The sequence below is a fragment of the Symphalangus syndactylus genome, chromosome 18, assembly GCF_028878055.3.
Source record: "Symphalangus syndactylus isolate Jambi chromosome 18, NHGRI_mSymSyn1-v2.1_pri, whole genome shotgun sequence".
NCBI classification, from domain to species: Eukaryota; Metazoa; Chordata; class Mammalia; order Primates; family Hylobatidae; genus Symphalangus; species Symphalangus syndactylus.
Genome location: NC_072440.2, coordinates 65,745,462 through 65,771,581, shown reverse-complemented (window position 1 = coordinate 65,771,581; position 26,120 = coordinate 65,745,462). Strand labels below are relative to the sequence as shown.

The following is a 26,120-nucleotide window of genomic DNA, read 5'->3' as shown; positions in this document are numbered from 1 at the left end:
AATAAAAATTAAAAAACGTTCTGTTTGTGCCAGTATTCCTCTTGACCTTTAGGTTTTCATCATTTCTGGTAACATGCCTAAATCTGACAGATCCAAAATTATGCATGTATCCTGCAATTTGTTAGGATTTTGTTTGTTTTTTGTTTTTTGAGACAGTCTCATTCTGTCTGCACTCCAAGCTGGAGTGCAGTGGCCTGACCTCGGTTCACTGTAACCTCCGCCTCCTGGGTTCAAGCAATTCTCGTGCCTCAGCCTCCCAAGTACCTGGGATTACTGGCATGCATCACTATGCCTCGCTAATTTTTGTATTTTCGGTAGAGACAGAATTTTGCCATGTTGGCTGGACTGGTCTTGAACTCCTGGCCTCAAGTGATCTGCCTGCCTCGGCCTCCTAAAGTGCTAGGACTATAGGCGTGAGCCACTGCACCCAGTCTGTCCTGCAATTTGATAGACTACAAATTAAATAGAGCATCATTACTAAAAAGTCAAATTTTAGGCCGGGCATGGGCACATTCAAGTTTGAGAATAGCCTAGAGCTGCACTTTAAAATTTTAAGTGCTGGAGTAGAAATGTAAGTCTTCTGTCATGTACTGTGAATATATCCATTAAATAGTGGATACTCTTTTGTCCTTGATTCAACATTCAATATTCAAAATTGATTTTTTTTTTTTTTTTTTTTTTTTGAGATGGCATCTCATTCTGTCACCCAGGCTGGAGTACAGTGGTGTGATCTCGGCTCACTGGAACCTCCACTTCCTGGCTTCAAGCTATTCTCCTGCCTCAGCCTCCCAAGTGACTGAGATTACAGGTGTGCGCCACCACACCCAGCTAATTTTTGTATTTTTAGTAGAGACGGAGTTTCACCATGTGGGCCAGGCTGGTCTCGAACTCCTGACCTCAGGTGATCCGTCTGCCTTGGCCCCCCAGAAGTGCTGGGATTACAGACGTGAGCCACTTGCCCAGCCAAGTATTTGTGTGTGTGTGTGTGTGTGTGATTTATCGCATTTACTTAGGGAATAAAAAATTGAATCTGTCATGTTGAGAGGCTCTGTTATCTCACACTAGCTGTTGGCTCAGGAAACATTTAAGTTTATTGAACCAAAACATTTACTTAAAGGAAAGGTAGGGGTGTTTCTCAGCAAATTCATTGGGCCCATAGCTGTTCTTTTGAGACTCGTCTCAAGGAGGGCAGCTGCTATAAACTGGTCCCTTGGCAGGTCATGGTGAGAGGGTACATACTGTTGGATGGCCAGAGGTGTGATCCAGTATCTGGTTCCTGGTTATCTGATTTATGTTTTTACATCTTCCAGGTGCCCTCCCAGTTGCAGAGAGCTTCAGCTTCTGCTTGGTAACTCTGCTGTCTGATGTGGCCTATAGGGATCCTTCACTTAGGGATGAGGTAAGCATGTGTTGGTTGATTTGGTATGCATTTCTATTAGATTGAATAGAGTCCCAAAGTGATGAAAAGATTTAAAAAATGTGAAATGTGATTGGATTGTTTGTTGATATTTATTTCATCCTGTTCATAGCAGACCTAAGACATGTTTAGGTCTTTCAGTACTCTTTAGGATCTCATGAGTCTTATCTTATTCAACTTTTCTTTTTTTTCTGTTTCTTTTTTCTGATGAAGGGCAGGCGCTGCAGAGACATGAGCAGCACTGTCCCTTTCAGCTTTTCAGAAAGTCCTGTAAGGTAGGCAGCAGAAAAAGGCAAAGGCAGCTCATTTTTCTTGCTCTTTGTTGGGGATTGAAGTCATTCTTAGAAGATCATTTTCTTTTCTTTTTTTGAGACAGAGTCTTGCTCTGTCATCCACGCTGGAGTGCAGTGGTGCAATCTTGGCTCACTGCAACCTCCACCTTCCACCTCAAGCCAGCCTCCCTCCTAAGACTCCCAAGTAGCTGAGACTGTAGGCGTTCACTATCACGCTGGCTAATTTGTTTTGTATTTTTTGTAGAGACGAGGTTTCGCCACGTTGCCCAGGCTGGTCTTGAACTCTGGGCCTCAAGTGATCCTCCTGCCTTGACCTGCCAGTGTGCTGGGATTATAGGTGTGAGCCACTGTGCCCAGCTAGAAGAGAATCTTCTAGGTAGCTGAAGCTTTTATCTTTAAGGGCACAGACTTTCTTTAGATTTTGTTAATTTTGATAGAAATGTTACGAACATGTATTTCATACTTTCCTCTTCTTTAAACAAAGAATATAATCATACAACTTTTTCTTAAATTTATCGCTTAGAAAGTTAGTTTTTGTATGCTGCTATTCCTAGGTTCTTCCAAACAGTGCCTAGTTGCTTGTCGGCATTCTAAATGTTCCCAGTTGGTGATGTATTTTGACTAATTTAGATTCTTCATTTGTTTGTAGGTTGGCTAAAGAAATGCTTAAATATGTTAGAATAATGTGTTTTTATTAAAAAGTTGGACATTAAGGGCTTTTCTATGAATAAAATTTATCAGAATTAAGAGGTCAACACCAAAGGTGATAACATGACTTTAACATATAAAATGGAAAAAGTGGCTGGGTGCGGTGGCTCAGGCCTGTAATCCTAGCACCTTGGGATGCTGAGGCGGGTGGATCACCTGAGGTCAGGAGTTTGAGACCAGCCTGGCCAACATGAAGAAACCCCATCTCTACTAAAAATACAAAAATTAGCCGGGTGTGGTGGCAGGAGCCTGTAATCCCAGCTACTCAGGAGGCTGAGGCATGAGAATCACTTGAACCTGGGAGGCAGAGGTTGCAGTGAGCTGAGATCATGCCACTGCACTCCAGCCTGGACAACAGAGTGAGACTCGGTCTCAAAATAAATAAATAAAATAAAATAAAATAAAATAAATAAATAAATAAATAAAATGGAAAAACTATTGCTTTTCAAGCTTTCGTAGATTATTCAACATTACTTAATATTACGAAAATGTAAGAGATTTGACTTGGTTATGAACAAGTCATGTCACACCAACTTCATTTTTTCTTTGCCTGGATTTTCTAAGAAGAATGATTGAGAGAAATGAAGTTGCTGCATTCTAGTGGATCTTCATAAATGCTTTGGACAAGCACCTTTCCTGACATCCTGGACCAATTATATGGGCTGAGGGCCAGATGGTTTGGAGGGTTTGCAGAACTGCCTGAAGGACTGTCCCAAAGGGTGATCAGTGAGGTATCGGCCCAGCAGGACCCTCTTGTCATTGGAGCAAAACAAGCTAGTGCTGTAAATGAAGATCTGGAAAGCAAGTTGATTTCATTTGTAGAAGGCACAAAGCTGGGAATCACAGATTTGTACAATGAGCTAAAGCTAATACCATGAGTTTTTGTAGGGGTAGATGAAAGATAAAAAATACCAACTATGTTAGTAGAGATTACATAGTTTAGGAGAAGCAGGTGCGAAAGAAGACTTAGGTATCTTCCTCATCTATAAGCTCATTATCATGCATGGTGGCTCAACGCCTGTAATCCCAGCATTCTGGGAGGCTGAGGCAGGAGGATCACTTGAGCCCAGGAATTTGAGACCAGCTTGGGCAACACAGCGAAACCTATCCCTACAAAAATAAAAATAAAAATTAGCTGGGCATAGTGACACTTGCCTGTAATCCCAGCTACTCAGGAGGCTGAGGCAGGAGGATTGCTTGAGTCCAGGAGTTTGAGGCTACAGTGAGCTGTGATTGAACCCCTGCACTGATCATGGCTCACTACATCCTCAGCCTCCCAGGCTCAAGTGACCCTCACACCTCGGCCTCCTGACCACAGGCACGCACCACCACACCTGGCTAATTTTTGTATGTTTTGTAGAGACAGGGTTTCGATACTTTGCCCAGGCAGGTCTGAACTCCTGAGCTCAACTGATCCACCAGCTTCAGCCTCCCAAAGTGCTGGGATTGGCCGGGCACAGTGGCTCACACCTGTAATCCCAGCACTTTGGGAGGCCGAGGTGGATGGATCACCTGAGGTTGGGAGGTTGAGACCAGACTAACCAACATGGAGAAACCCCGTCTCTACTAAAAATAAAAAATTAGCCAGGTGTGGTGGTGCATGCCTGCAATCCCAGCTACTAAGGAGGCTGAGGCAGGAGAATCGCTTGAACCCAGGAGGCGGAGGTTGTGGTGAGCTGAGACATGCCATTGCACTCTAGCCTGGGCAACAAGACTGAAACCGCGCCTCAAAACAAACAAACAAACAAACAAATAAAAGTGCTGGGATTATAGGCATGAGCCACCCTGCCAGGACAAAAAAAAAATTTCTTAACTTAAAAAATTATGGGCTGGGTGCAGTGCCTCACGCCTATAATTCCAGCACTCTGCGAGGCCAAGGCAGGTGGATCACCTGAGGTCAGGAGTTCAAGACCAGCCCGGCTAACATGGTGAAACCCTGTCTGTACTAAAAATACAAGAAATTAGCCAGGCATGGTGGCATGCACCTGTAATCCCAGCTACTCAGGAGACTGAGTCAGTAGAATCGCTTGAACCCGGGAGGTGGAGGTTGCAGTAAGCCAAGATCATGCCACTGCACTCCAGCCTGGGCAACAAGAGCGAAACTTCGTCTCAAATAAAAAAAAATTTAAAAATTATGTATAAGCTCATTGAGATAGCAGTGTGAAGTGGCTGCAGAAAAGCTAATGTCACGTACGTAGAAGTGTAGAATCTGTGATGAGTTTGGTGAGTATGCTGGGTGAGTTCCAGCATCGCAGATGTTAATGTATTTTATTCTGAGCACTACACTTCCAGACAGAAAACTGGACTACCGTAAAATCAGAAGCTGGCAATTAGCATTATAAAGGATTTGTGATCATGAAGAATACGGTTGAAAAGCGCTAGGGCGTTTACCCATGAAAAGAGAAGATTTGGGGACCCATCACCTGTTTACAGAATATGTTAATAGAGGAAAAAGTAGCCCCAAGGACTGGTAGGTACAAGCCCCAGGAGGACAGCATTGGCCCAGTGTTGGGAGGAACTCTGAACCAGCCCAGAGAGTGAGGGTTTTGTCCCTGCAAAGTCATCTGGTTGGCCACTTGGCACAGTCGTTGTGGAGGGATGTATCAGATATGGGGTTGGTTAAGATAATGTCTGAAGTGCTTTCTAATTCTGACTTAGTTTTGTGATATTTACCTAATTTTGTTTGTTTTCTTGTTTCCTTGACTGTTACAGATTTTAGAGGCGCTTTTGCAGGTTTTGCATGTCCTCTTGGGGATGTGCCAGGCCTTGGAGATTCAAGACAAAGGTACAAGTATCCTTAAGGTTTTTCTTAAAATGGTTTTGTGGTTACTCTTTCCCTTGCTTTTCTCCAGTCTTTTCTGTTGTTGGGTACCTAATGTATATGATGGGAGAAAACCTTCCTATTTTAGTTTGATTTCTTGTGTGTTAATATCCTCAGAGGCCACATGGGGTCAGGCGCATTGCTCTGCTACATAGATGCTGGGTCACCTTGGACAAGTAACTTCACCCTTCTGGGCCCCAGTTTCTTCACCTGTAACATCTGTGGGTAGATTAGTTGACTTCCAAAGGTCATTTTTTCTGTGTTGTAAGGCTACCGATATGCTCCTAAGAGGAATAAATGTATAAGGTACTTGATAATATGACCTAGCTATATTATTGATTTGGATGTGCCATGAATAGATGAAGACCTCCCAAGGAGGGCAGCTGGGTGTGTTGAAGACATAGTCTGAAGTTGTTAATGACAGGTTGAAGATATCACTTGTCAGCTCTTGGGGTTGACCCCATTATTGTGGCTTATTTTGAACCTTCGCAGTTATTAGTGGGTGGCTTGTGAAATCTTAGTCAATGTTACAAGTTAGTACTCACTATATGACTCTATCAGGATACTTTCTTATATTGTAACGTTTTCACTTGATCTTCTAGAATACCTTTGCAAGTATGCTATCCCATGCCTGATAGGAATCTCGCGAGCATTTGGGCGTTACAGCAACATGGAAGAGTCTCTCCTCTCAAAGCTCTTTCCCAAAATCCCTCCTCATTCCCTCCGTGTCCCGGAAGAGCTTGAAGGTGTTCGAAGGCGTTCCTTTAATGACTTCCGCTCCATCCTCCCCAGCAATCTGCTGACTGTCTGTCAGGAGGGTACCCTGAAGAGGAAAACCAGCAGTGTGTCCAGCATCTCTCAGGTGGGCCTGGGCTACTGGGGAAAGAGCAGAGGAGAAAGACCCTATTAAGCTCCCCTGCAGAGAAAATCCCTCTTCTTTGTAGTCGGAGTAAACTTAAGTAACGTGAAATGTTTCACTAGAATTCTCTTTAATACAAAGACTTGTCTTGTCCCTCTTAAGATGTTGGGGGAAAGGTTTATAGAGTGCATGTATAAACTGGCCATAAAAATATAAAACAATAAGGTGTAAAAAGTCACAAAAGGCCTCTAAAAAAAAAAGCCTCGTATAGCCATTATGTTCCCATACTCTGAGCAAGACTTACTCTCTTATCCATAAGCACTGTGTTCAAAAAAAAAACCCACTCCTTTAAAACATTAAAATATAGCCAAACATACAGACTCCTAGTTAAGCCTGCTCCCACTAACTGCTATCCGATAAGTTGAAAATATACTGTTTAAACACAAAAAAAAATTCATTTAAACCACCACTACTATAGATTACACATATGACGTACTGCCTCCCTTTCACCCTAAACATCTGCTTCTTAAATCTAAGTGATTATACTCAATAAATAGTGTAAAAACCAAAACTCTAGGCCTTTGCAGCCTCTGATTTGCTCTGGTCCCCTGGCTTCCACCTTTATAAACTCTTAACCTGTCTCTTCTCTTTCCTTTGTCACCACCAAACTTTAAATACCCTACGGGTGGTGTTGAGGCTAGTCCCCAACATAAGATTTATAAGTGATTTCATAGTCATAAAGTATATGTTTCATAGCAGTTGGGTGCCAAATGCTATTTTGCCTGGAAGACAGTTGGTACCCTTAAGAAGTATATAATTGACTCATGGAGAAAAGACAAAAACACAAAACACTGAGGACAATTCAGCTCAGTAATCAAGTGTCAAATATACGGCTAAACACGAAGAATTTAGTGATACAGCATGTAGTAGAGAATGCTGTAGCTGTGATGGGCTTTAGGAAGGAAATGAGGCTTCAACCAGGACTTGAAGTACAAACATTGGGCTGGCAGAGAGGACCTTGTCTAAGACAAATCTCACAGAGGTCTCACTGGTCTTTTCTGATACGTAACTGTGGTTGTGTGTTTCAGGTCAGCCCTGAACGCGGCATGCCCCCTCCCAGTTCCCCTGGAGGATCCGCCTTTCACTACTTTGAAGGTGGGCTTCACCTCTCCCAAGAATATTTTGACCTAGTACTTGGAGAACAGGCTCACAGTGACTTCTTGTGATATTAAGGATGCTGATACTAACTCTGTTGTCATGGATGTACCTAGAGTGCCAAGCTTTTAGGAAGTATTTATTTTCTGTTTTCATTTAAGTTTCTTAAAATTTAATTTTCAATTATTTTATATATAGAGAAAAGTACATTTAATTTTCAAATATTTTATATAGAGAGAAAAGTACAGAAAATAACTTGCAGACCCCTATATACCTGTCATCAGAATTTTTGCACTTTAACCTGTAAAAGTTCCTTTTCAGGTGGAAGTGCTAATGGTGGATATTTCTTTTCTTTTTCTGAGATAGAGTCTGGCTCTGTTGCCCAGGTTGGAGTGCAGTGGCGTAATCTCAGCTCACTGCAGGCCCTGCCTCCTGGGTTCAAGCAATTCTCTTGACTCAGCCTCCCTCTCAAGTAGCTGGGACTACAGGCACCCACCAGCATGCTCAGCTAATTTTTGTATTTTTAGTAGAGACAGGGTTTCACCATGTTGGCCAGGCTTGTCTTGAACTCCTGACCTCAAGTGATCCACCCATTTCCTCCTTCCAGAGTGCTAGGATTACATGCATGAGCCACCACACCTGGTTGGACATTTTTGTTTAATGACATTAAGTATGTAGATAATATTAAAGTACTAATACTACTATTACTACTTTTTTTTTTTGGAGACAGAGTCTCACTCTCCCACCCAGGCTGGAGTGCAGTGGCATGATCATGGCTCACCGCAGCTTCAACCTCCTGGGCTCAAGTGATCCTCCCACCTCAGCCTCCCTAGTAGCTAGGACTATAGGCACCCTCCACAACGCCCACTAACTTGTGTATTTTTTGTAGAGATGGGGTTTTGCCATGTTGCCCAGGCTGGTCTGGAACTCCTGGGCTCAAGGGAACGCCTGCCTTGGTCTCTCAAAGTGCTAGGATTATAGCTGTGAACCACCATACCCAGCCTATTACTACTTTTTATAGAGCTCTGCTGTTCACAGAGTACTTTTACATAATTTACTGAATTGGATTCATGTGACTACCCTGTGCCATGTCAGACACATGTTAAAATTACTTCTACCTTATACTTGATGGAAGTAAGACCCAGATTAAGGGATAGGAAATGGGGAAGACAGAATTCCATGCTTCAGTATAGTCTCTCCGTTTTTGAATGTTGCTATTTGTTAAAAGAGCATGTCTCAAGACAATTTTGAGAGATGTGAGGGGAATTTTGAAGGAAAAAGGGAATATCTGGGCTTAGATAAATGTAGGAAGCTTTCCATCTCTTAGATCTGTGAGAATGTAACAGGTTACATTCTATATATATGTTAGAATATAAGGGCTAATTTCAGACAACTCTTTGTTTAAATGTAGAATGTATTCCTCCAGGCTCTGAAAATCTCACTGCCACCTGCCTGCCTTCGGGGCATTTTAGGATGGCCATGATGTGCCCTTGGAGGCTTCCCTTTTCCTGGTAAACAGCTCATTGTCCACCCTCTGTGGTGAGGACTTCTCTCCATGACCGCTGCCCCACTTTGAGCACATCCAGTAAGTGGCAGATGGGAGCACGCTAATGTGGCTGACTGCAAGATCCTCACGCATCACGCCATCAGACCTGGTTGCCACCCACTTTGCCTGTTGTGGTGACCAGACAAGCGAGCCCTGCTCTCTGAAATGCCTCACTGTAGGACAGACAGCAGCAGACCCTGTGCCTTCTGAGTTTCCTCTCAGACTTCCTGTTTTGCTTGGACTTTTTCTTTTTTTTGAGTTGGGGTCCTACTCTGCCACCCAGGCTGGAGTGCAGGGGTGCAGTCATAACGATCCTCTGGCCTTGGCCTTTCAAGTAGCTGGGACTTCAGGTATGCAACACCACATACTAAGACTTTTCTTACAGCCGGTCCTTCTATCTCCCTTCCTAGGCCCTCTTCCAAACTGCTGTAAGAATTTAGTTTTTAAGAATTGTTTTTAGGCCAGGAGAGGTGGCTCACGCCTGTAATCCCAGCACTTTGGGAGGCCCAGGTAGGAGGATTGCTTGAGCCTAGGAGTTTGAGACCAGCCTGGGCAACATAGTGAGACCCTTAAAAACTAAATAAAATAAAAAATAAATAAGAATTATTTTTAATAGCACAAATTTGATCACTTATTTTCCTGCTTAAAAACTTTCAGGCTGGGCACAGTGGCTAACACCTGTAATCCCAGCATTTTGGGACAGGCGGATCACTTGAGGCTAGGAGTTCGAGACCAGCCTGGCCAACATGGCAAAACCCCATCTCTACTAAAAATACAAAAATTAGCCGGGCGCAGTGGCACACGCCTATAATCCTAGCTACTCGGGAGACTGAGACATGAGAATCACTTGAACATGGGAGACGCAGGTTGCGGTGAGCCGACATCGTAACATTGCACTCCAGCTTGGGCAACAGAGTGAGACTCTTGTCTCACAGGAAAAAAAAAAAAGAAGTTTCAATGACACCCCCTGTATAAATCCCAAATGTTAGGTCCCTAGTTCCTGCAGCCCCTGTCGTTTGCCATCATCTGTGCTCTCTGTGGGGTTCAGTCACACAGGATTTAGCCCTTATTTCATGGTGTCTTTCTGAGAAGTGTCCGATAATCACAACCTTCCCTTTTTCCTTATCTACCCTTTTTAATCCGGCTGTTTCTCCCTCCCTTGTTTCCTCACTTGTTCCCTCTTTCAGTGGCCATTTCTTATGTTGGCCTCTTGGTGTCTCAGCTCCCAGTGGTATTGTTGCCCGTCCTTTCTGCTGTAAGTTGCTGGTTTGCGTCCATCTTTAGACAGATTGGCTGTGCGCCGCCAGCTATGAGATACCAGCTTTGACACAACTGGAGCTAAACTCTTTGAGTCTGTTCTCTAGTGCTTGAAAAAGTCATAAAATTTAGTATTCACTTCTTTATGAATTGATACTGTCTCTCATGAAAATATTACAATTCATCTATTTTTCAATCATAGGTTTTTTTTGGTTTGTTTGTTATGTTTTTTTTGTTTGTTTGTTTGAGACAGTTTCCCACTGTCAACAGGCTGGAGTACAGTGGTGCAATCTTGGCTCACTGCAACCTCAGCCTCCCGGGCTTAAGCGGTTTTCCTGCCTCAACCTCCCGAGTAGCTGGGATTACAGGCACGTGCCACCACGCCCAGCTAATTTTTGTATTTTTAGTAGGGACAGCGTTTCACCATGTTGACCAGGATGTTCTCAATCTCTTGACCTTGTGATCCGCCCGCCTTGGCCTCCCAAAGTGCTGGGATTACAGGCGTGAGCCACCACGCCTGGCCTCATAGTTTTCTATTATAGTTTCTAAATAATGGATTTTCAAACAATTATATGCTTTTGGGTTCCTATTTACTATATTTTTATTTTAATTAAAAAATTTTTATTTATATAGAGACAGGGTCTCGTCATGTTGCCCAGGCTGGTCTCAAACTCCTGGGCGGAGGCGATCTTTCCACCTCAGCCTCCCAAAGTGCTGGGATTACATGTATGAGCCACCGCATTGGGCCTGGGTTCATATTTATTAAATGTCAAATGACTGAATGACTTTATTTTTGTTGATTTTTTTCCTTCATTTTTTTTATTGTAAAATACACATAACATAAAATTTGCTATGTCATTTTTTTTTTTTTAATACAGGATTTTACTCTGTTACCCAGACTGGAGTACAGTGACAAATTCATAGCTCCACTGTAGCCTCAACCTCCCAGGCTCAAGCAAACCTCCTGCCCCAGCTTCCTGAGTAGCTGGGACCATAGGCGCATGCTGCTGTATCCGGCTAATTTTTATTTTTTGTAGAGACAGGATCTCCCTATATTGCCCAGGCTGGTCTTGAATTCCTGGACTCAAGCAATCCTCCCATCTCAGCCTTCAAAAGTTCTGGGATTATAGGCATGAGCCACCATGCTTGGCCTTAATCATTTTAAAGTATATAGTTTAGTAGTATTGAATACATTTATAATATTATGCAACTATCACCACAGTTCATCTCAAAAACTCTTTTCATCTTGTGTAACTGAAACCATACATTAAACAATTATTCCCCATTTCCCCTTCCCCCAGTCCCTGACAGCTACCATTCTACCTCTGTGTATGATTTAAGTTCCTCTAATAAGTGGGATCGTACAGTATTTGTCTTTTAGTGACAGGTGTATTTCACTTAGTTGCTCTGATTTTGAAACTTCTAGTAGTGTGTGTTTTTTTTTCTAATTTTGGTGGGAAAATAACTCTGAGGCCCTGTGGACCCCAAGCTTTCATATCTCTTCACGTTTAAAAAGGTATATTTCAGCTGGGCATGGTGGCTCACGCCTATAATCCCAGCACTTTGGGAGGCCAAGACGGGTGGATCACTTGAGGTCAGGAGTTCGAGACTAGCCTGGCCAACATGGCGAAATGCCGTCTCTACTAAAAATACAAAAATTACCTGGGTGTGGTGACGGGCATCTGTTATTCCAGCTACTTGGAAGGCTGAGGCAGGAGAATTGCTTGAACCTGGGAGGCAGAGGTTGCAGTGAGCTGAGATCACACTGCTGCACTCCAGCTTGGGCAACAGAGCGAGACTCTGTCTCAAAAAAATAAAAATAAAAAAGATAAAATTCTTTTTTCGCTTCCCACATACTAAGTTATATTGTCTAAGATGGAAATATTAGGACCATCATATCTGAGTCTTTGACCTGAAAGACACAGGTGAGGGGCATCAGTCCCCAATGATTTGCAATCTACCCTTTAGTTGTTAATTTAAAAACATGCAGAGAATTGGGATATAAACAAAGGCAAAGTCTGCACCTTTGTTGGTTATTGGGGGAGTCAGCTTGAGGAAGTACCCTAGTTGGCCTGTGACCATGGCTGAGTCTCCAGCTTTATCTCCCACCAGCCTCCTGCTTGCCCGACGGGACTGCCCTAGAGCCTGAGTACTACTTTTCAACCATCAGCTCCAGCTTCTCAGTCTCTCCTCTTTTCAATGGCGTCACGTATAAGGAGTTTAACATTCCATTGGAAATGCTTCGGGAACTCTTAAACTTGGTAAGCAAAGAACTGATGGATGAACAGACCATGGATATGTCAGTAAAATTGCTAGTGGTGAAAGCTTGTATTTTTAAAAGAAAAACTCAGAGTACCAGTATTTCAAAGTACAATTTAATAGTCATAAACCTGCAGATTAATGAAGGAAGTAGAGTAACATTCATGGAATCATTGTATACTAGTTTCTCATTTCATCCTTGAGCAACCGTGTTGGGGAGGCACCCATGTGTCCCCATTTGGAGGTCAGGAAATCAGTGTCAAACACATCATGGATATGTAGGCCAGCAGCTGGGCTGCATCCAGTCCAGGGATTCTGACTCCAAGCCCAGTGCTTTTCCTGGGCTTGACTCCCTCTAAGGGGTGGCTCTCATGGTTAATACAAAACCTGACTTTTTCATATTTGGGTACCTTTGGATGACATTTAGGGTGATACCAGGGAAAGCACCAGTGCCACTGTTCGATTCCTTAAATGGCCAGAGATTTGGTCAGATTCAGGGACCCTGGTTGGACGCCGTGGCTCATGCCTGTAATCCCAACTTTGGGAGGCCAAAGTGGACGGATCACTTGAGGTCAGGAGTTCGAAACTAGCCTGGCCAACATGGTGAAATCCCATCTCTACTAAAAACCACAAAACTTTAGCTGTACATGGTGGCGGATCCCTGTAATCCCAGCGACTCAGGAGGCAGAGTTAGGAGGATTGCTTGAACCTTGGAGGTGGAGGTTGCAGTGAGCCAACATCGCACCACTGCACTCCAGCCTGGGCAACAGAGTGAGACTCCATCTCAAAAAAAATTACAAAATAAAGATCCAGGGGCCCTGAAGTTGTTACAATCAAGCTAGGATGGTTCAAGACAGATTTGAATAGGTACGGGTGATGATGTCATCAAGGCCAGACTCTGAAGATTGGGCTTGCTGTCTTGGAAATGAGAACAATCTGGATAGCATGGAGCATGTGCTGAGGAGTGGCCACCTCCCTGCTGTGTGGAGTGTGAATAGAAATCCCTCAGAGAATCGCTTTAGGCTGAAGATGTAAGAAGACATTACAACATAGGTAATAATTAATGAGGATGGAACCATAATGAATTACTAAATCGGCTAGGATGTTTTTGAAGTTGCTGTCAAGAAGGAAAACTACCTAAACTGCTTCTCAGTGTCAGTGCCCCCAGACAGAATGGTGGCCTGGTAGAGCCATGACCTTCACAGATGGCTGTTCCCAGTACCGTGTCAGAAATTCTAACTGAAGACTGACTGTTTCACATCCTTTCTTGGGGTATTATTTTTTGCAGTATATTTTAACTTTTTTCAAGTTTAGATTTTCTTTTTTTTTTTTTTTTTGAGACGGAGTCTCGCCCTGTTGCCCAAGCTGGAGTGCAGTGGCATGATCTCGGCTCACTGCAAGCTCCACCTCCCGGGTTCACGCCATTCTCCTCCCTCAGCCTCCCGAGTAGCTGGGACTCCAGGTGACCACCACCACGCCCAGCTAAGTTTTTGTATTTTTAGTAGAGACAGGGTTTGACCTTGTTAGGCAGGATGATCTCGATCTCCTGACCTCATTATCTGCCAGCCTCAGCTTCCTAAAGTGCTGGGATTATAGGCGTGAGCCACCACGGCCGGCCTAGGTTTTCTTTTAGGCGGTTTTTCATTTCTTTTCCTAGCATGTTTATCATTATCTATACATTTTGGAAATGACTTTCATCAAATACTACAATTGTGGATGTGGGCAGTTTTGTTTTTTGGTTTTTGTTTGTTTGTTTGTTTTGGTGGTTCTGCAGTTGACAGAACAATTCATTCCTACACTAAATACTGTACAGAGAACAGGTGAAAATAATTGCTTCTATTGAAAATTTAAAATGTGAGCTCTAGTTTGAGTACCTAAGCAGTTGTAGAAGAGCCAGTGCACCTGGCCCGGAGAGGAGGGAGGTGCCATGAGCTCCAAGGACTGGCTGTGAGCGTGTCCTTGATGTCTGGGAGGGGATTGCAGGAGGATGTCACACAACTGTGCTTGTTAACCATGAGTGGGTGAAATGGCAGCAAGGCCTGAGGTCTGCACATCCTGGAAATGGAAATCTCAGGTCAACAAATCTGAGGGAGTTTGGCTTTTTTCCTTTGTTTTTATGTCATTGCTATCTAAGGTAGAAAAGCAGTCCCAAGTGACTTCAGAATTAAAGGCATTTTTTGCATATAGTTTGATACATAGCCATAATTTGTATTTATTGGCCTTTATCTGCATCACATTTTTCACCATGTGAGTTTGTCATGGGTTTTTGGTGGAAGGAGCTAGCATTCCTGTCTCTGTGTATGTCAGTTGCTTCATGAGGTTCTGTTTCCTTGGTAGGTGAAGAAGATCGTTGAGGAGCCTCTTCTCAAATCTTTGGATGCCATTGTAGCCAGTGTGATGGAGGTATGTCGCTTCTGAGGGCATTACCATGAGATCAGCCTGACTTAAACATGTGTGTAGAGAAAGCAGGAAGAGTTTGAGTGGGGGCTGGAGTGGAAGGGGTTTTGCAGTGTTTTCACTTTCCTTGTTCATGTGGTAACAATCCACCTGCCGCTGAGGGCTTGGTCTGTGGTGGGTACTGTTGCATGCTCTTTTAAATACATGACCTCAGGGTGCCTCTGACTGGTGGCATTTCACGACAGAAGATAGAGTTTCAGTGAGAACTCACCAATGTGCCCACATCACATAGTTACTGTGGGAGCTGGGAGTCAGGCCTGGGTCTCTTCTACTGTTTTATCTTCCTCGCTCCTTTGGTGCTTCCAAAGCTGCTTCTCTGGGCTCAGAGCTGCTCTTTCTAGGTGTATGCAAGTCCTGGTTTTTAAGTGTAAGGGGTGTGTAACTAGGGAACTTTTTTTTTTTTTGAGATGGAGTCTCGCTCTGTCGCCCAGGCTGAGTGCAGTGGTGCAATCTTGGCTCACTGCAAGCTCTGCCTCCCAGGTCCACGCCATTCTCCTGCCTCAGCCTCTCTGAGTAGCTGGGACTACAGGCGCCCGCCACCACGCCCGGCTAACTTTTTTTGTATTTTTCAGTAAAGACTGGGTTTTACCGTGTTAGCCAGGATGGTCTCGATCTCCTGACCTCATGATCCGCCTGCCTCTGCCTCCCAAAGCGCTGGGATTACAGACGTGAGCCACCATGCCCGGCCAGAACTCTTGTCTTTAATGTATTTGGAACCAAGGCCTACGGCATTATTTATGAAATCATCACATTGGTGCTGGGAGGTCTCAAAATCTCGGGAAACATTTGGGTCAGGCCCCTCTTGAGGGTTAGGATGCAGACAGGTTGTCATTTGCCAGGGTAATTATTACCATAGGTGTGTCCCAAACCCAGATTCCTTATTTAAGCCTGGTGTTCCTTCTCTCACTTGATTTTAAGACACACAGTGCCTGATACCACTGTACCTGGGGCTCAGGTATGAAGCAGGGAAGGAACCACCAGGGCCCTTCATGTGCTGTAGACCATGTCTCTTCCTGCTTTGTACCCCTGCCAGCAAGCTGTTGCAGATGTGAGATGGATGTGCTGGCCGTGGTTTGGTCTGGGTTGGTTCTTGGTTAAGTAACAGAGTTCTTTTAACACCCCAAGTTGCATCTGGGCAGTTCCTACCTTGTCTTCAACCCTTTTGCAGGTTGTCGTTCTGCCCATTGGCCTGAGCTTTAGCTCTCACTCACTCACTATAGACTGACCTTGTGGTCTCAGAGGTCTTTGGTTTTCCATCATCTGTGTATGATCATTTGTGACTGAGGGCAGACCAGGAGGACCAGGGCGAGAGCTGGGCTGGGCAGTTAGACAACTGGAGACTTAGTGGGCCTGCACTCCACCTCTGGGACCCTCCTTCTCATTGAACCAGGGCAGTTTCTGGTATTTTTTGTTTTGTAATTTGTTCTTTAGCATAAACATCCATTTGAAGAAACAGTTTCATAGCTTAAAAAAAAAAAAAAAGTTTCTTGTAATCTTGACCTAGAGTCTGCAATATATTAATCAGTATCCATAATCAGTGTAATAACCACTACCAATTATTACATGCTTATTATGTGCCAGAACTTTACTCACTCACTCCTTGAATCTCGCAACAATCCCCAGTTTACACATGGGGAAACTGAGGCTTAGCTAAGGAACTTTATTTACATAGCTCGTGAGTGATGGAGCTGGGCTGTGGGCTTTGAAGATGGTTGGTCTCCAAGGCTCCAAAGCTTAACATTCATGTTGTCTGGACTCCCAGAGTCAAAGCCCTGAACTGCTTTAACCTCTCCCAGTCTCATTTCTCCATTTCTGCCCTGTGAGGACCACCAGACGTTGTCTGTAAAGCCATCATTGCAGTGCTGTCAACCACAGCTCTTCCTGTCAGTGTCCTCCTGGGAACTGGCATGACTCTCACACTCTCCACATGATTCTTTTCTCCACCTGCTCGCTCACCCTCTGTCAACCTCACTGCATGCCCCATCCCACTCTGGCCAACTTCTGGCCCCTTAAAGATTTGCTATATTTGCAGAGCACTTTTATACTTGTCAAGAATTATAATATTAGCTGGGCATGGTGGTACATGCCTGTAGTCCCTGCTACTCAGGAGGCTGAGGCAGGAGAATCACTTGAGCCCAGGAGTTCAAGGCTGCAGTGAGCTGTGATCACACCACTGCATTCCAGCCAGGGGTACAGAGTGAGACCCTATCTCTAAAAAAAAAAAAAAAAAAAAAAAGAAAAAAACAGGAGTTATAATAAACCATAATTTTCCATCCTACTCAACTGGGAATATATAGAAATTAAGGACTGTTATCTTTTTTTTTTTTTTTTTTTTTTGAGATGGAGTCTCGCTCTGTCACCCAGGCTGGAGTGCAGTGGCGTGATCTTGGCTCACTGCAAGCTCCACCTCCCGGGTCAAAGCAATTCTTCTGCCTCAGCCTCCTTAGTAGCTGAGATTACGGGTGCACGCCACCATGCCCGGCTAATTTTTTGTATTTTTAGTAGAGACAGGGTGTCACCATGTTGGACAGGCTGGTCTTGAACTCCTGATCTCATGATCCTCCCACCTTGGCCTCCCAAAGTGCTGGGATTACAGGCGAGAGCCACTGCACCCGGCCTTTTTTTTTTTGAGACAGAGTTTTGTTCGTGTTGCCCAGGCTGGAGTGCAATGGCGTGATCTCGGCTCACTGCAACCTCTGCCTTTCAGGTTCAAGCAGTTCTCCTGCCTCAGCCTCCCAAGTAGCTGGGATTACAGGCATGCACCACCACGCCCAGCTAATTTTGTATTTTTAGTAGAGACAGAGTTTCTCCATGTTGGTCAGACTGGTCTCAAACTCCTGACCTCAGGTGATCCACCTGCCTTGGCCTCCCCAAATGCTGGGATTACAGGCATGAGCCACCACGCCCAGGCTAGACTATTATCTTTCTTAACTCATTAGACCTTGTGTGAATTTTTTTTTTCAGAAGAAGAATAGTGCTACATTTCAAATAGATTCCTAAAGAATAATTTAAAATACATTTTAATTACAAAACACAAGTTGTATCTGAAGGTGACCTGGCTGTAATTTGTATCCTTGGGATGATGGACAGTGTGGATCCCTTACTCTGGTGGCCTTTGTCAGTCTTCCTCCTTCACCACTTCCCATGTCCCTGTCTGGGCCAATGATGGCCAAAGATGGTGAGCTTCAGCCACAGCAAGGAGGTTCTTCCTACTAGGGTGCAGATGGCTGCTCCCCCACAGGCATCTCTAGACTTCATGAGCCTCCTATTTTCCTTGGTCTGATGCTTAAGAGGATGAAGACAGTGGAGTGTCCAAGTGATGAGTCATGATAAACAATTGCTTCATTTAGAATGCTAAGTCACGGATCACCATTCCGCTGGGCCTTGCTGTGAAGGCAAAGGGTGGGCAGAAGGGAGTTTCTGTTCTATAGTCATGTGTGTCTGCCTTCCCTACAGGCCAACCCCAGTGCTGATCTCTACTACACTTCCTTCAGTGACCCCCTCTACCTGACCATGTTCAAGATGCTACGCGACACTCTGTACTACATGAAGGGTGAGGACAGTTTGCCCATGTGTTTGTGAGTACAGCAAGACTGGCTCCCAGGCCACTGTCGCATGCTAGTGGTTGCAGACTGGTACTCGCTTTCTGCTGGGGCCACTGAAAAACACATATGAGCAATGTGGTCATGTTACTGAAATTTTGGGAAAAAGCAAATTTAAAAAATCTGTCCATGATCCTGCAACCCCGGTACCATCAATGATGGCTCCTTTGCTGAGTTTATTTCCTAAGGTTTTTTTCTAAAATGTGCGTGTTATATTGTCCTAAGGACAGATATAGTTTTACATATCCATTTAGATAGTTTAGAAAATTAAAAAAGAGGCCAGGCACAGTGGCTTACGCCTGTAATCCCAGCGCTTTGGGAGGACAAGGTGGGCAGATCACTTAAGGTCAGGAGTTTGAGACCAGCCTTGCCAAACAGGGTGAAACCCTGTCTCTACTAAAAATACAAAAGAAATTAGCCAGGCGCAGTGGCATGCACCTGTAATCCCAGCTACACAGGAGGCTGAGGCAGGAGAGTCACTTGAACTCGGGAGGCGGAGGTTGCAGTGAGCCCAGATTGTGCCACTGCACTCCAGCCTATGTGACAGAGTGAGACTCCATCTCAAAAACATTGAAAAAAAGAAAATGAAGTACTTGTAATACATGTAATCTGCTAATGTAGAGGTACTAGCTTTTTTTTTCAGACAGAGTCTTGCCCTGTCGCCCAGGCTGGAGGGCATTGGCATGATCTGGGGTCACTGCAACTTCTGCCTCCCAGGCTCAAGCAATTCTCTCGTGCCTCAGCCTCCCAAGTAGCTGGGATTACAGGCATGTGCCACCACGTCTGCCTAATTCTTGTGTTTTTAGTAGAGATGGGGTTTCACCATGTTGGCCAGGCTGGTCTTGAACTCCTGGCCTCAAATGATCCACCCACCTTGGCCTCCCAAAGTGCTGGGATTACAGGTGTTAGCCACTGCACCCAACCTGAGACAATAGCTTAATAGTTAACATGCACACACAACAATTTAGCATTTTCTTCTAGTCCCTCTTTCATGAATTTTTTTTTCCCCAGAATAAGGAAACAATCTTTTATGCATTTTACAAAATGTTTTTCCTATGCTCTCCCCTCACACTGTTGAGTGTTCTTCGTAAGCTTAAGCTTTGATAAGCACATAATATTTTGTTAGGAGGGTATACCAAAATTTAGTAACCACTTTCCTAATCTGATTCTGAACATTCCTCAGAAGCTGAGTCATCTGGGCCACAGCAAGAGTTGAGACTCCCTAAGAAGGGGCATCAGGGATTGCCCCTGCCCTCCCCACCACCCATGCTGTGTGTCGCTGGCTGCCTTGGCTGGGCTGACTTGTGCGTGCATCATGGTGGTTCTCCTGAATTTTCCAGGCCCTGGGGATGAGAGTTTGAAAAGTCTCTCAAACTCAGGGTGAGTGCTCTGAAGATCCAGATAATTCTCTTCTCAAGGCTGCAACCAGTTTTTCCCCTTAACTGACAACCTTTTTCTTTCTTTCTTTTTTTTTTTTTTTGAGATGGGAGTCTCACTGTGTTGCCCAGGCTGGAGTGCAGTGGCGTGATCTCAGCTCACTGCAAGCTCCGCCTCCTGGGTTGACGCCATTCTCCTGCCTCAGCCTCCCGAGTAGCTGGGACTACAGGCGCCCACCACCACGCCCAGCTAATTTTTTGTATTTTTGGTAGAGATGGGGTTTCACTGTGTTAGCCAGGATGGTCTTGATCTCCTGACCTCGTGATCTGCCCGCCTCAGCCTCCCAAAGTGCTGGGATTACAGGCGTGAGCCACCGCGCCTGGCCCTGACAACCTCTTTCTTAAAGGAAAAAAAAAATCACAGAAATATCTCATATTGTCAGTGGAAGTAGTTCCAGCGACGATACTTCCCAATTTATATGTTTCATGTATTCAGGTTTTAGTACATTGACTGCTTAAAACAAAGCATGGCTGTAACGTCCCTGGGAAATGATCATTTCCTGTGATTGCCAGGTTGTGTGCATGTGGAGGACAGCTGTGCACTTCCTATCCAACTTCTTTCCAGTGGGCATTCTAGGACCCACAGTGGCCACTAGCAAATGCTACTTTTTTGGGGTTTTTGTTAAAAGGGGAAGACTGTAGCCGCTGCCAGCACTGCCTGTGTTCTACTGTAGTTTTGTTCCCAGCTGTGATGCCACACTGTTTCCTGCAGACCTCCCAACCTCTTTTGTGAAGGAGATCCATGATTTTGTGCTGGAGCAGTTCAACACGAGCCAGGGAGAGCTCCAGAAGATTCTACATGACGCAGACCGGATCCACAATGAGCTGAGCCCCCTCAAACTGCGCTGTCAGGCGAATGCCGCCTGTGTGGACCTCATGGTGTGGGCTGTGAAGGACGAGCAGGGTGAGATAGACTGCCTTGCCTCTCATGTGAGCTCCAGGCATGACCCAGAGGCTTTCTTCCCACAAGTTTCCCCAAACTACTTCTAGAACACTTGGCTCTGTTACCAGCACGGGCAGTTGCAGGCCTCCTGGGCACGTGCAGAGTGGAGCATCAGCCCCTGCTGTGCTCTGCACGTCTGGTGTCCTGTCCTGCATGGAGGGCACTGGACCTGGGAGGATGGGGATGCCCGTGGCCTCAGGGCCTGTGTATGCTCTGTGCTGCATCTTGCTGGTTCTTTAGGGTTTTCTGTGGTGACATGGAAGCTCAGTGCCTTCGGGTGAAGTGTTTTTCTAGGGGAGGAGTAGAATGGGAAGTTTTCTGTGGAATGAACACTGCAGGGACAAGGGGGCTTAGGGCCAGTGGAGAAGAGAGAGAGAGTCACACACTGTGTGACCTCTCAGAATGAATAAGCCCTGCCTAAAGTATGTCTCTGGGGTTTTATTAAATTCTGTGCTTACTTGGTGGATGTGTTAGAAAGACTGGCCCGTGCTGATCACTCATCTCCTCTTCTGGTTTTGAATTAAGGTGCAGAAAACCTTTGCATCAAGCTGTCTGAGAAGCTGCAGTCCAAGACGTCCAGCAAAGTCATTATTGCTCACTTGCCCCTGCTTATCTGCTGTCTGCAGGTCAGTCTACCTGAACCCAGAGAGGCTCAGATCCCACCTGTAGGACCTCCCTCTTGTCATGCTATTGCTGTTCAGGCTATGGTGGACACACCAGCAGCAGAGACCCTGGTGGTTCTGTCTTTAGGAGCTTTAACCAGTGCGTGCTGTGCACAGTTCATCACTGAGTGTGGGCTGCCCCCTACAGGATACCAGGGCTTTCTGTAAGTGGCATATGGGTGTAGCTGGCTTCAGTTCTCCGTTGTTGTGAGGCTGTGGGGCCATTCCCAAGGCCTGTGGGGGAAGGACTGTGGACATGTGCCATGGGGCACATGTCAGGGGATGCCTCCTGACACCCACAGTGCTAGCTCTGCTCTGCCGAGACTCTTAGCTTGTCACAATCCCACTGACTCCACACTTGCCATTGTTTAAAAATTCTGTTTTGTCCCTTTCTTCTTTAGTTTGCTTCCAAAAGAGATGAGCACACTTTAACAATCTGTATCCCCTGGCCAGGTGCGGTCACTCACACCTGTAATCCCGATACTTTGGGAGGCAGAGGTGGGAGGATCACTTGAGCCCAACCTGGGCAACATAGTGAGACTCCATCTGTACAAAAAATTTAAAAAATTAGAATTAGTTAGGGATGATGGTGTGTGCCTACAGTCCCCTGCTACTCAGGAGGCTGAGGTGGGAGGATTGCTTAAGCCCAGTAAGTCAAGGCTGCAGTGAGCCATGATCGTGCCACTGCACTCCAGCCTGGGCGACAGCAAGACCCTGTCTCAAAAACAAAACAAAAATGTCCTGGGCAGGTGGCCTGTGGGAGCTTTGACCTTGGAAGTTTTGGGTCAGACTTGGGTACTGAAGGGTTGAGCATCTCCCTGCTCAGGGCCTACTCAGATGGTCCCACACCAGAGGCCGTGTGACAGGTTGATGGTGTGTTGCAGGGTTTGGGCCGCCTGTGCGAGAGGTTCCCGGTGGTGGTGCACTCTGTGACACCGTCCTTGCGAGACTTCCTGGTCATCCCGTCCCCAGTTCTGGTGAAGCTCTACAAGTACCACAGTCAGTACCACACAGGTAATAACAGACTGTGTGCCCTTCAGGCCCTGAGAAAGGGGCTCTGTGACTGTGTGTGAGCCCCACACAGGTTTCATGACTGTACCTGGGCGCATTCCTTCGCCACACCTTTCCTTCTGTCTTTCCCTCTGCGTCCCCTCCAAGCTCCAGGCCTTTCCTCCCCGGCCTTCTCTTATCCTGTATTCCTGTTACACCAAAGGCCCCTTCAAGTCCTGTTTTCTTTTTGACATCTCTCACTGTGGAAGTCTGAAATGCAAATCCTGTGTGCCCCAAACACTTAGCCAGGGGCCCAGTCCTTGCTACCCCTGCGCGAATGGATTATGATATTTCCACATATGATGAAACAATAATTAACATTAATTAATTAAACACCTGCTGTGTGCTAGTGGCTCTGATGTAGTATCACCCTCTTACCCACAGTCTCATGAAGGTGGCTGTTTTTATCTTCCCCTTCAGATGAAGACTTAAACTCAGAGCAGTTTAAAGGTTTAGCCAGGCGTGATGGCGCTCACCTGTAGTCCTAGCTACTCAGGAGGTTGAAGTTGTATGATGGCTTGAGCCCAGGAGGTTGAGGATGCAGTGAGCTGTGATAGCGCCACTGCACTCCAGCCTGGGTCACAGAGCAAGACCCTATCTCAAAAACAGACAAACAAAAAACAAGACTTCCCTGGACCTCGTAGTGGGGAGGGTTCTCTCAGGCTCTAAGGCCCCTGCTCTCCCAAGCGTCCCTAACCCTCACCAGGCTTTGTCCATATTAGTGAGATAACTCCAAGCACAGGGCCATGCCTCAGTCGCCCTCAGAGCTGCCTTTGGTGGTTGGTCATCAGTACTTTTGAACAGTTGATTGAGAAATTGGTAGTTTTCTGTATTTATCACTTTCTAACCTGAATATTCTTCCTTTTGATTTAAACATATTATTTCCTGTTGGTCTTAGACTCTTCTCTTTCTGAAATATTTGGTCAGATGTTTTTAGAGTGATCATTTTGCTTTTATAAATGATCAGCATATTATCTTGGTTTTTGAATTACAAAGAAGGTGATGGAAAATGATAGGCTTAACTAGGTATATATTTGAATTTTTTACTTTCAGTTGCTGGCAATGATATAAAAATCAGTGTGACCAATGAGCATTCCGAGTCAACCCTGAACGTCATGTCGGGTAAGAAGAGCCAGCCCTCCATGTACGAGCAGCTCCGAGACATCGCTATTGACAACATCTGCAGGTGGGAAGCTGGGCAAGTGGCGAGTAGACAGCAGTGCTCCAGACTGCGGGTTATTACAAAATAAGAGACATTTATACTTTTTTTTGAGATTGAGTCTCACTCTGTTGCCCAGGCTGGAATGCAGTGGCACAATCTCGGCTCACTGCTACCTCTGCGTCCTGGGTTCAAGCTATTTTCCTGCCTCAGCCTCCCCCGAGTAGCTGGGATTACAGGTGCCCACCACCACACCCAGCTAATTTTTGTATTTTTAGTAGAGATGGGGTTTCACCACGTTGGCCAGGCTGGTCTCGAACTCCTGACCTCAGGTGATCCACCTGCCTTGGTCTCCCAAAGTGCTGGGATTACAGGTGTGAGCCACTGCACCCACCCCATTTATACATTTTTTTAATACAGAGTCTCTCACTGTTGCCTGGGGTAGGAGTGCAATGGCACAATCTCAGCTCACTGCAACCTCTGCCTCCTGGGTTCATGTAATTCTCCTGCCTCAGCCTTCCAGGTAGCTGGGATTACAGGCGCACACCACCATTCTTGGCTAATTTTTTATATTTTTAGTAGAGATGGGATTTCACTATGTTGGCCAGACTGGTCTCGAACTCATGACCTCGTGATCCACCTGCCTCAGCCTCCCAAAGTGCTGGGATTACAGGCGTGAGTCACCGTGCCTGGCTGCATTTATACTTTTTTAAAGCTTATTTCTGATTATTTTAAACCTACACTTGATCTATAAAGAGGAATTATTTCTTGTTACTTCTTTTCTTTTCCTGATCATAAACATAATAAGAAGCCTGGCGTGGTGGCTCAAGCCTGTAATCCCAGCTACTTGGGAGGCTGAGGCAGGTGGATCATGAGGTCAGGAGTTTGAGACCAGCCTGGCCAATATGTTGAAACCCCGTCTCTACTAAAAATACAAAAAATTAGCCGGGCGTGGTGGCGCATGCCTGTAATCCCAGCTACTCTGGAGGCTGAGGCAGGAGAATCACTTGAACCTGGGAGGTGGAGGTTGTGAGCCGAGATCATACCATTGCACTCCAGCCTGGGCAACAAGAGGGAAACTCCATCTCAAAAAAAAAAAAAGAAGAAGAAATTCTTCCTTTTTTTTTTTTTTTTTTTGAGACGGAGTCTTGCTTTGTCGCCCAGGCTGGAGTGCAGTGGCGTGATCTTGGCTCACTGCAAGCTCCGCCTCCTGGGTTCACTCCATTCTCCTGCCTCAGCCTCCGGAGTAGCTGGGACTACAGGTGCCTGCCACCAAGCCCAGCTAATTTTTTGTATTTTTTTTTTTTTTTTAGTAGAGATGGAGTTTCACCGTGTTAGCCAGGATGATCTTGATCTCCTCCTGACCTCGTGATCCACCCACCTCTGCCTCCCAAAGTGCTGGGATTACAGGCGTGAGCCACCGTGCCCGGCCAAGAAATTCTTTCTAGAGAAAAATTGTAATGTATAGAAAAGTACAAAGAGAAGGATTATCCATTAGCTCACCATCCAGAGTAACATATCATCATATTTTCTTTACCTATAATATTTAATATAAATGTGAGATTTTTAAATATGATCAGGTACCCCTTGCTGCCCAGACTCCTGCACTGTGAACTCTTGTTCTTCCAACTTGAGAGCTAAATACAGTCTGATTTCCATGCAAATACCTCTTTCCTTGGATTCTGGTTCCTCGCCCTTAGAAGCTAAATCAAGATGGCAGCTTGTCTGTCAGCCTCAAACTGTTCTCCAAACTCTGGCCCAGGAGCCAAACAGATGTGGAGAGCTAGGACATCTTACAAGATTTTATGTTTTTAGGGGCTTTAAATTTTTCCCCTTTTCTCTATAACGTAAATGTTTCTCCTTACCATGAAAACCTTGGTATATAATTGTGATGTTTCCTCTGCTATCTTGGGACCATTTGTCTTTGGAATCAGTCACTGTGACCTTAAGGAACAGTACAAGAGATTGAAATTGGAATTAGGGTGAGCATGATATTCAAAGGAAACTGTTCTGGGCAAAATAATGAAATTATTGTTTCCAACTGAGACATTTATCTAGTGGGCAAAATCTGGAGTAATTCTTTGAATTCATTCTGTGTTATGACCTCCAATTTGGGGGGAAGAAAATTCAGAGCAGTTCTTTAAACTTTGTAGGCCTAAGGAAGGAAAAATTAAAAACCAAAAAACCTATCTTGTGCCTCAGTGCCACGTGGGTTTTCTTGCTCCTCAGGTGCCTGAAGGCTGGATTGACGGTGGACCCAGTGATTGTGGAGGCGTTCTTGGCCAGCCTGTCCAACCGGCTCTACATCTCTCAGGAGAGCGACAAGTACGCCCCTATTCCTGTCTCTCAGAGGCAGCCCATTGTTCTCAGGAGGCTTGTGTGGGGCACCTGGCATTGTGCGTATGCATGCCTCTGTCCTTATCTCCTTGTCTCAGAGCATAGGCATGTATCAGGGTTGTCACAAGATTTAAGGTGAAGCCCACCTTGGATTGTACT

At 45.2% G+C, this 26,120-nt stretch overlaps 1 protein-coding gene across 3 annotated transcripts in view; it reads left to right on the top strand.

Moving 5' to 3' along the window:
- The window catches only part of PI4KA (phosphatidylinositol 4-kinase alpha), a 153,035-nt gene that overhangs the window by 34,192 nt on the left and 92,723 nt on the right, over positions 1-26,120 (top strand). For 2 of the 3 annotated variants that reach the window (XM_055252272.2, XM_055252270.2), the window contains exons 4-15: positions 1,311-1,399; positions 5,131-5,203; positions 5,842-6,101; positions 7,187-7,253; positions 12,169-12,317; positions 14,653-14,718; positions 18,229-18,325; positions 20,523-20,714; positions 21,279-21,379; positions 22,300-22,429; positions 23,519-23,651; positions 25,854-25,949. In XM_055252272.2, coding sequence (XP_055108247.1) covers positions 1,311-1,399; positions 5,131-5,203; positions 5,842-6,101; positions 7,187-7,253; positions 12,169-12,317; positions 14,653-14,718; positions 18,229-18,325; positions 20,523-20,714; positions 21,279-21,379; positions 22,300-22,429; positions 23,519-23,651; positions 25,854-25,949 — 1,453 coding nt within the window. The remainder of the gene's footprint in view (positions 1-1,310; positions 1,400-5,130; positions 5,204-5,841; positions 6,102-7,186; positions 7,254-12,168; positions 12,318-14,652; positions 14,719-18,228; positions 18,326-20,522; positions 20,715-21,278; positions 21,380-22,299; positions 22,430-23,518; positions 23,652-25,853; positions 25,950-26,120) is intronic. The other variant, XM_055252271.2, reaches the window with a different exon arrangement.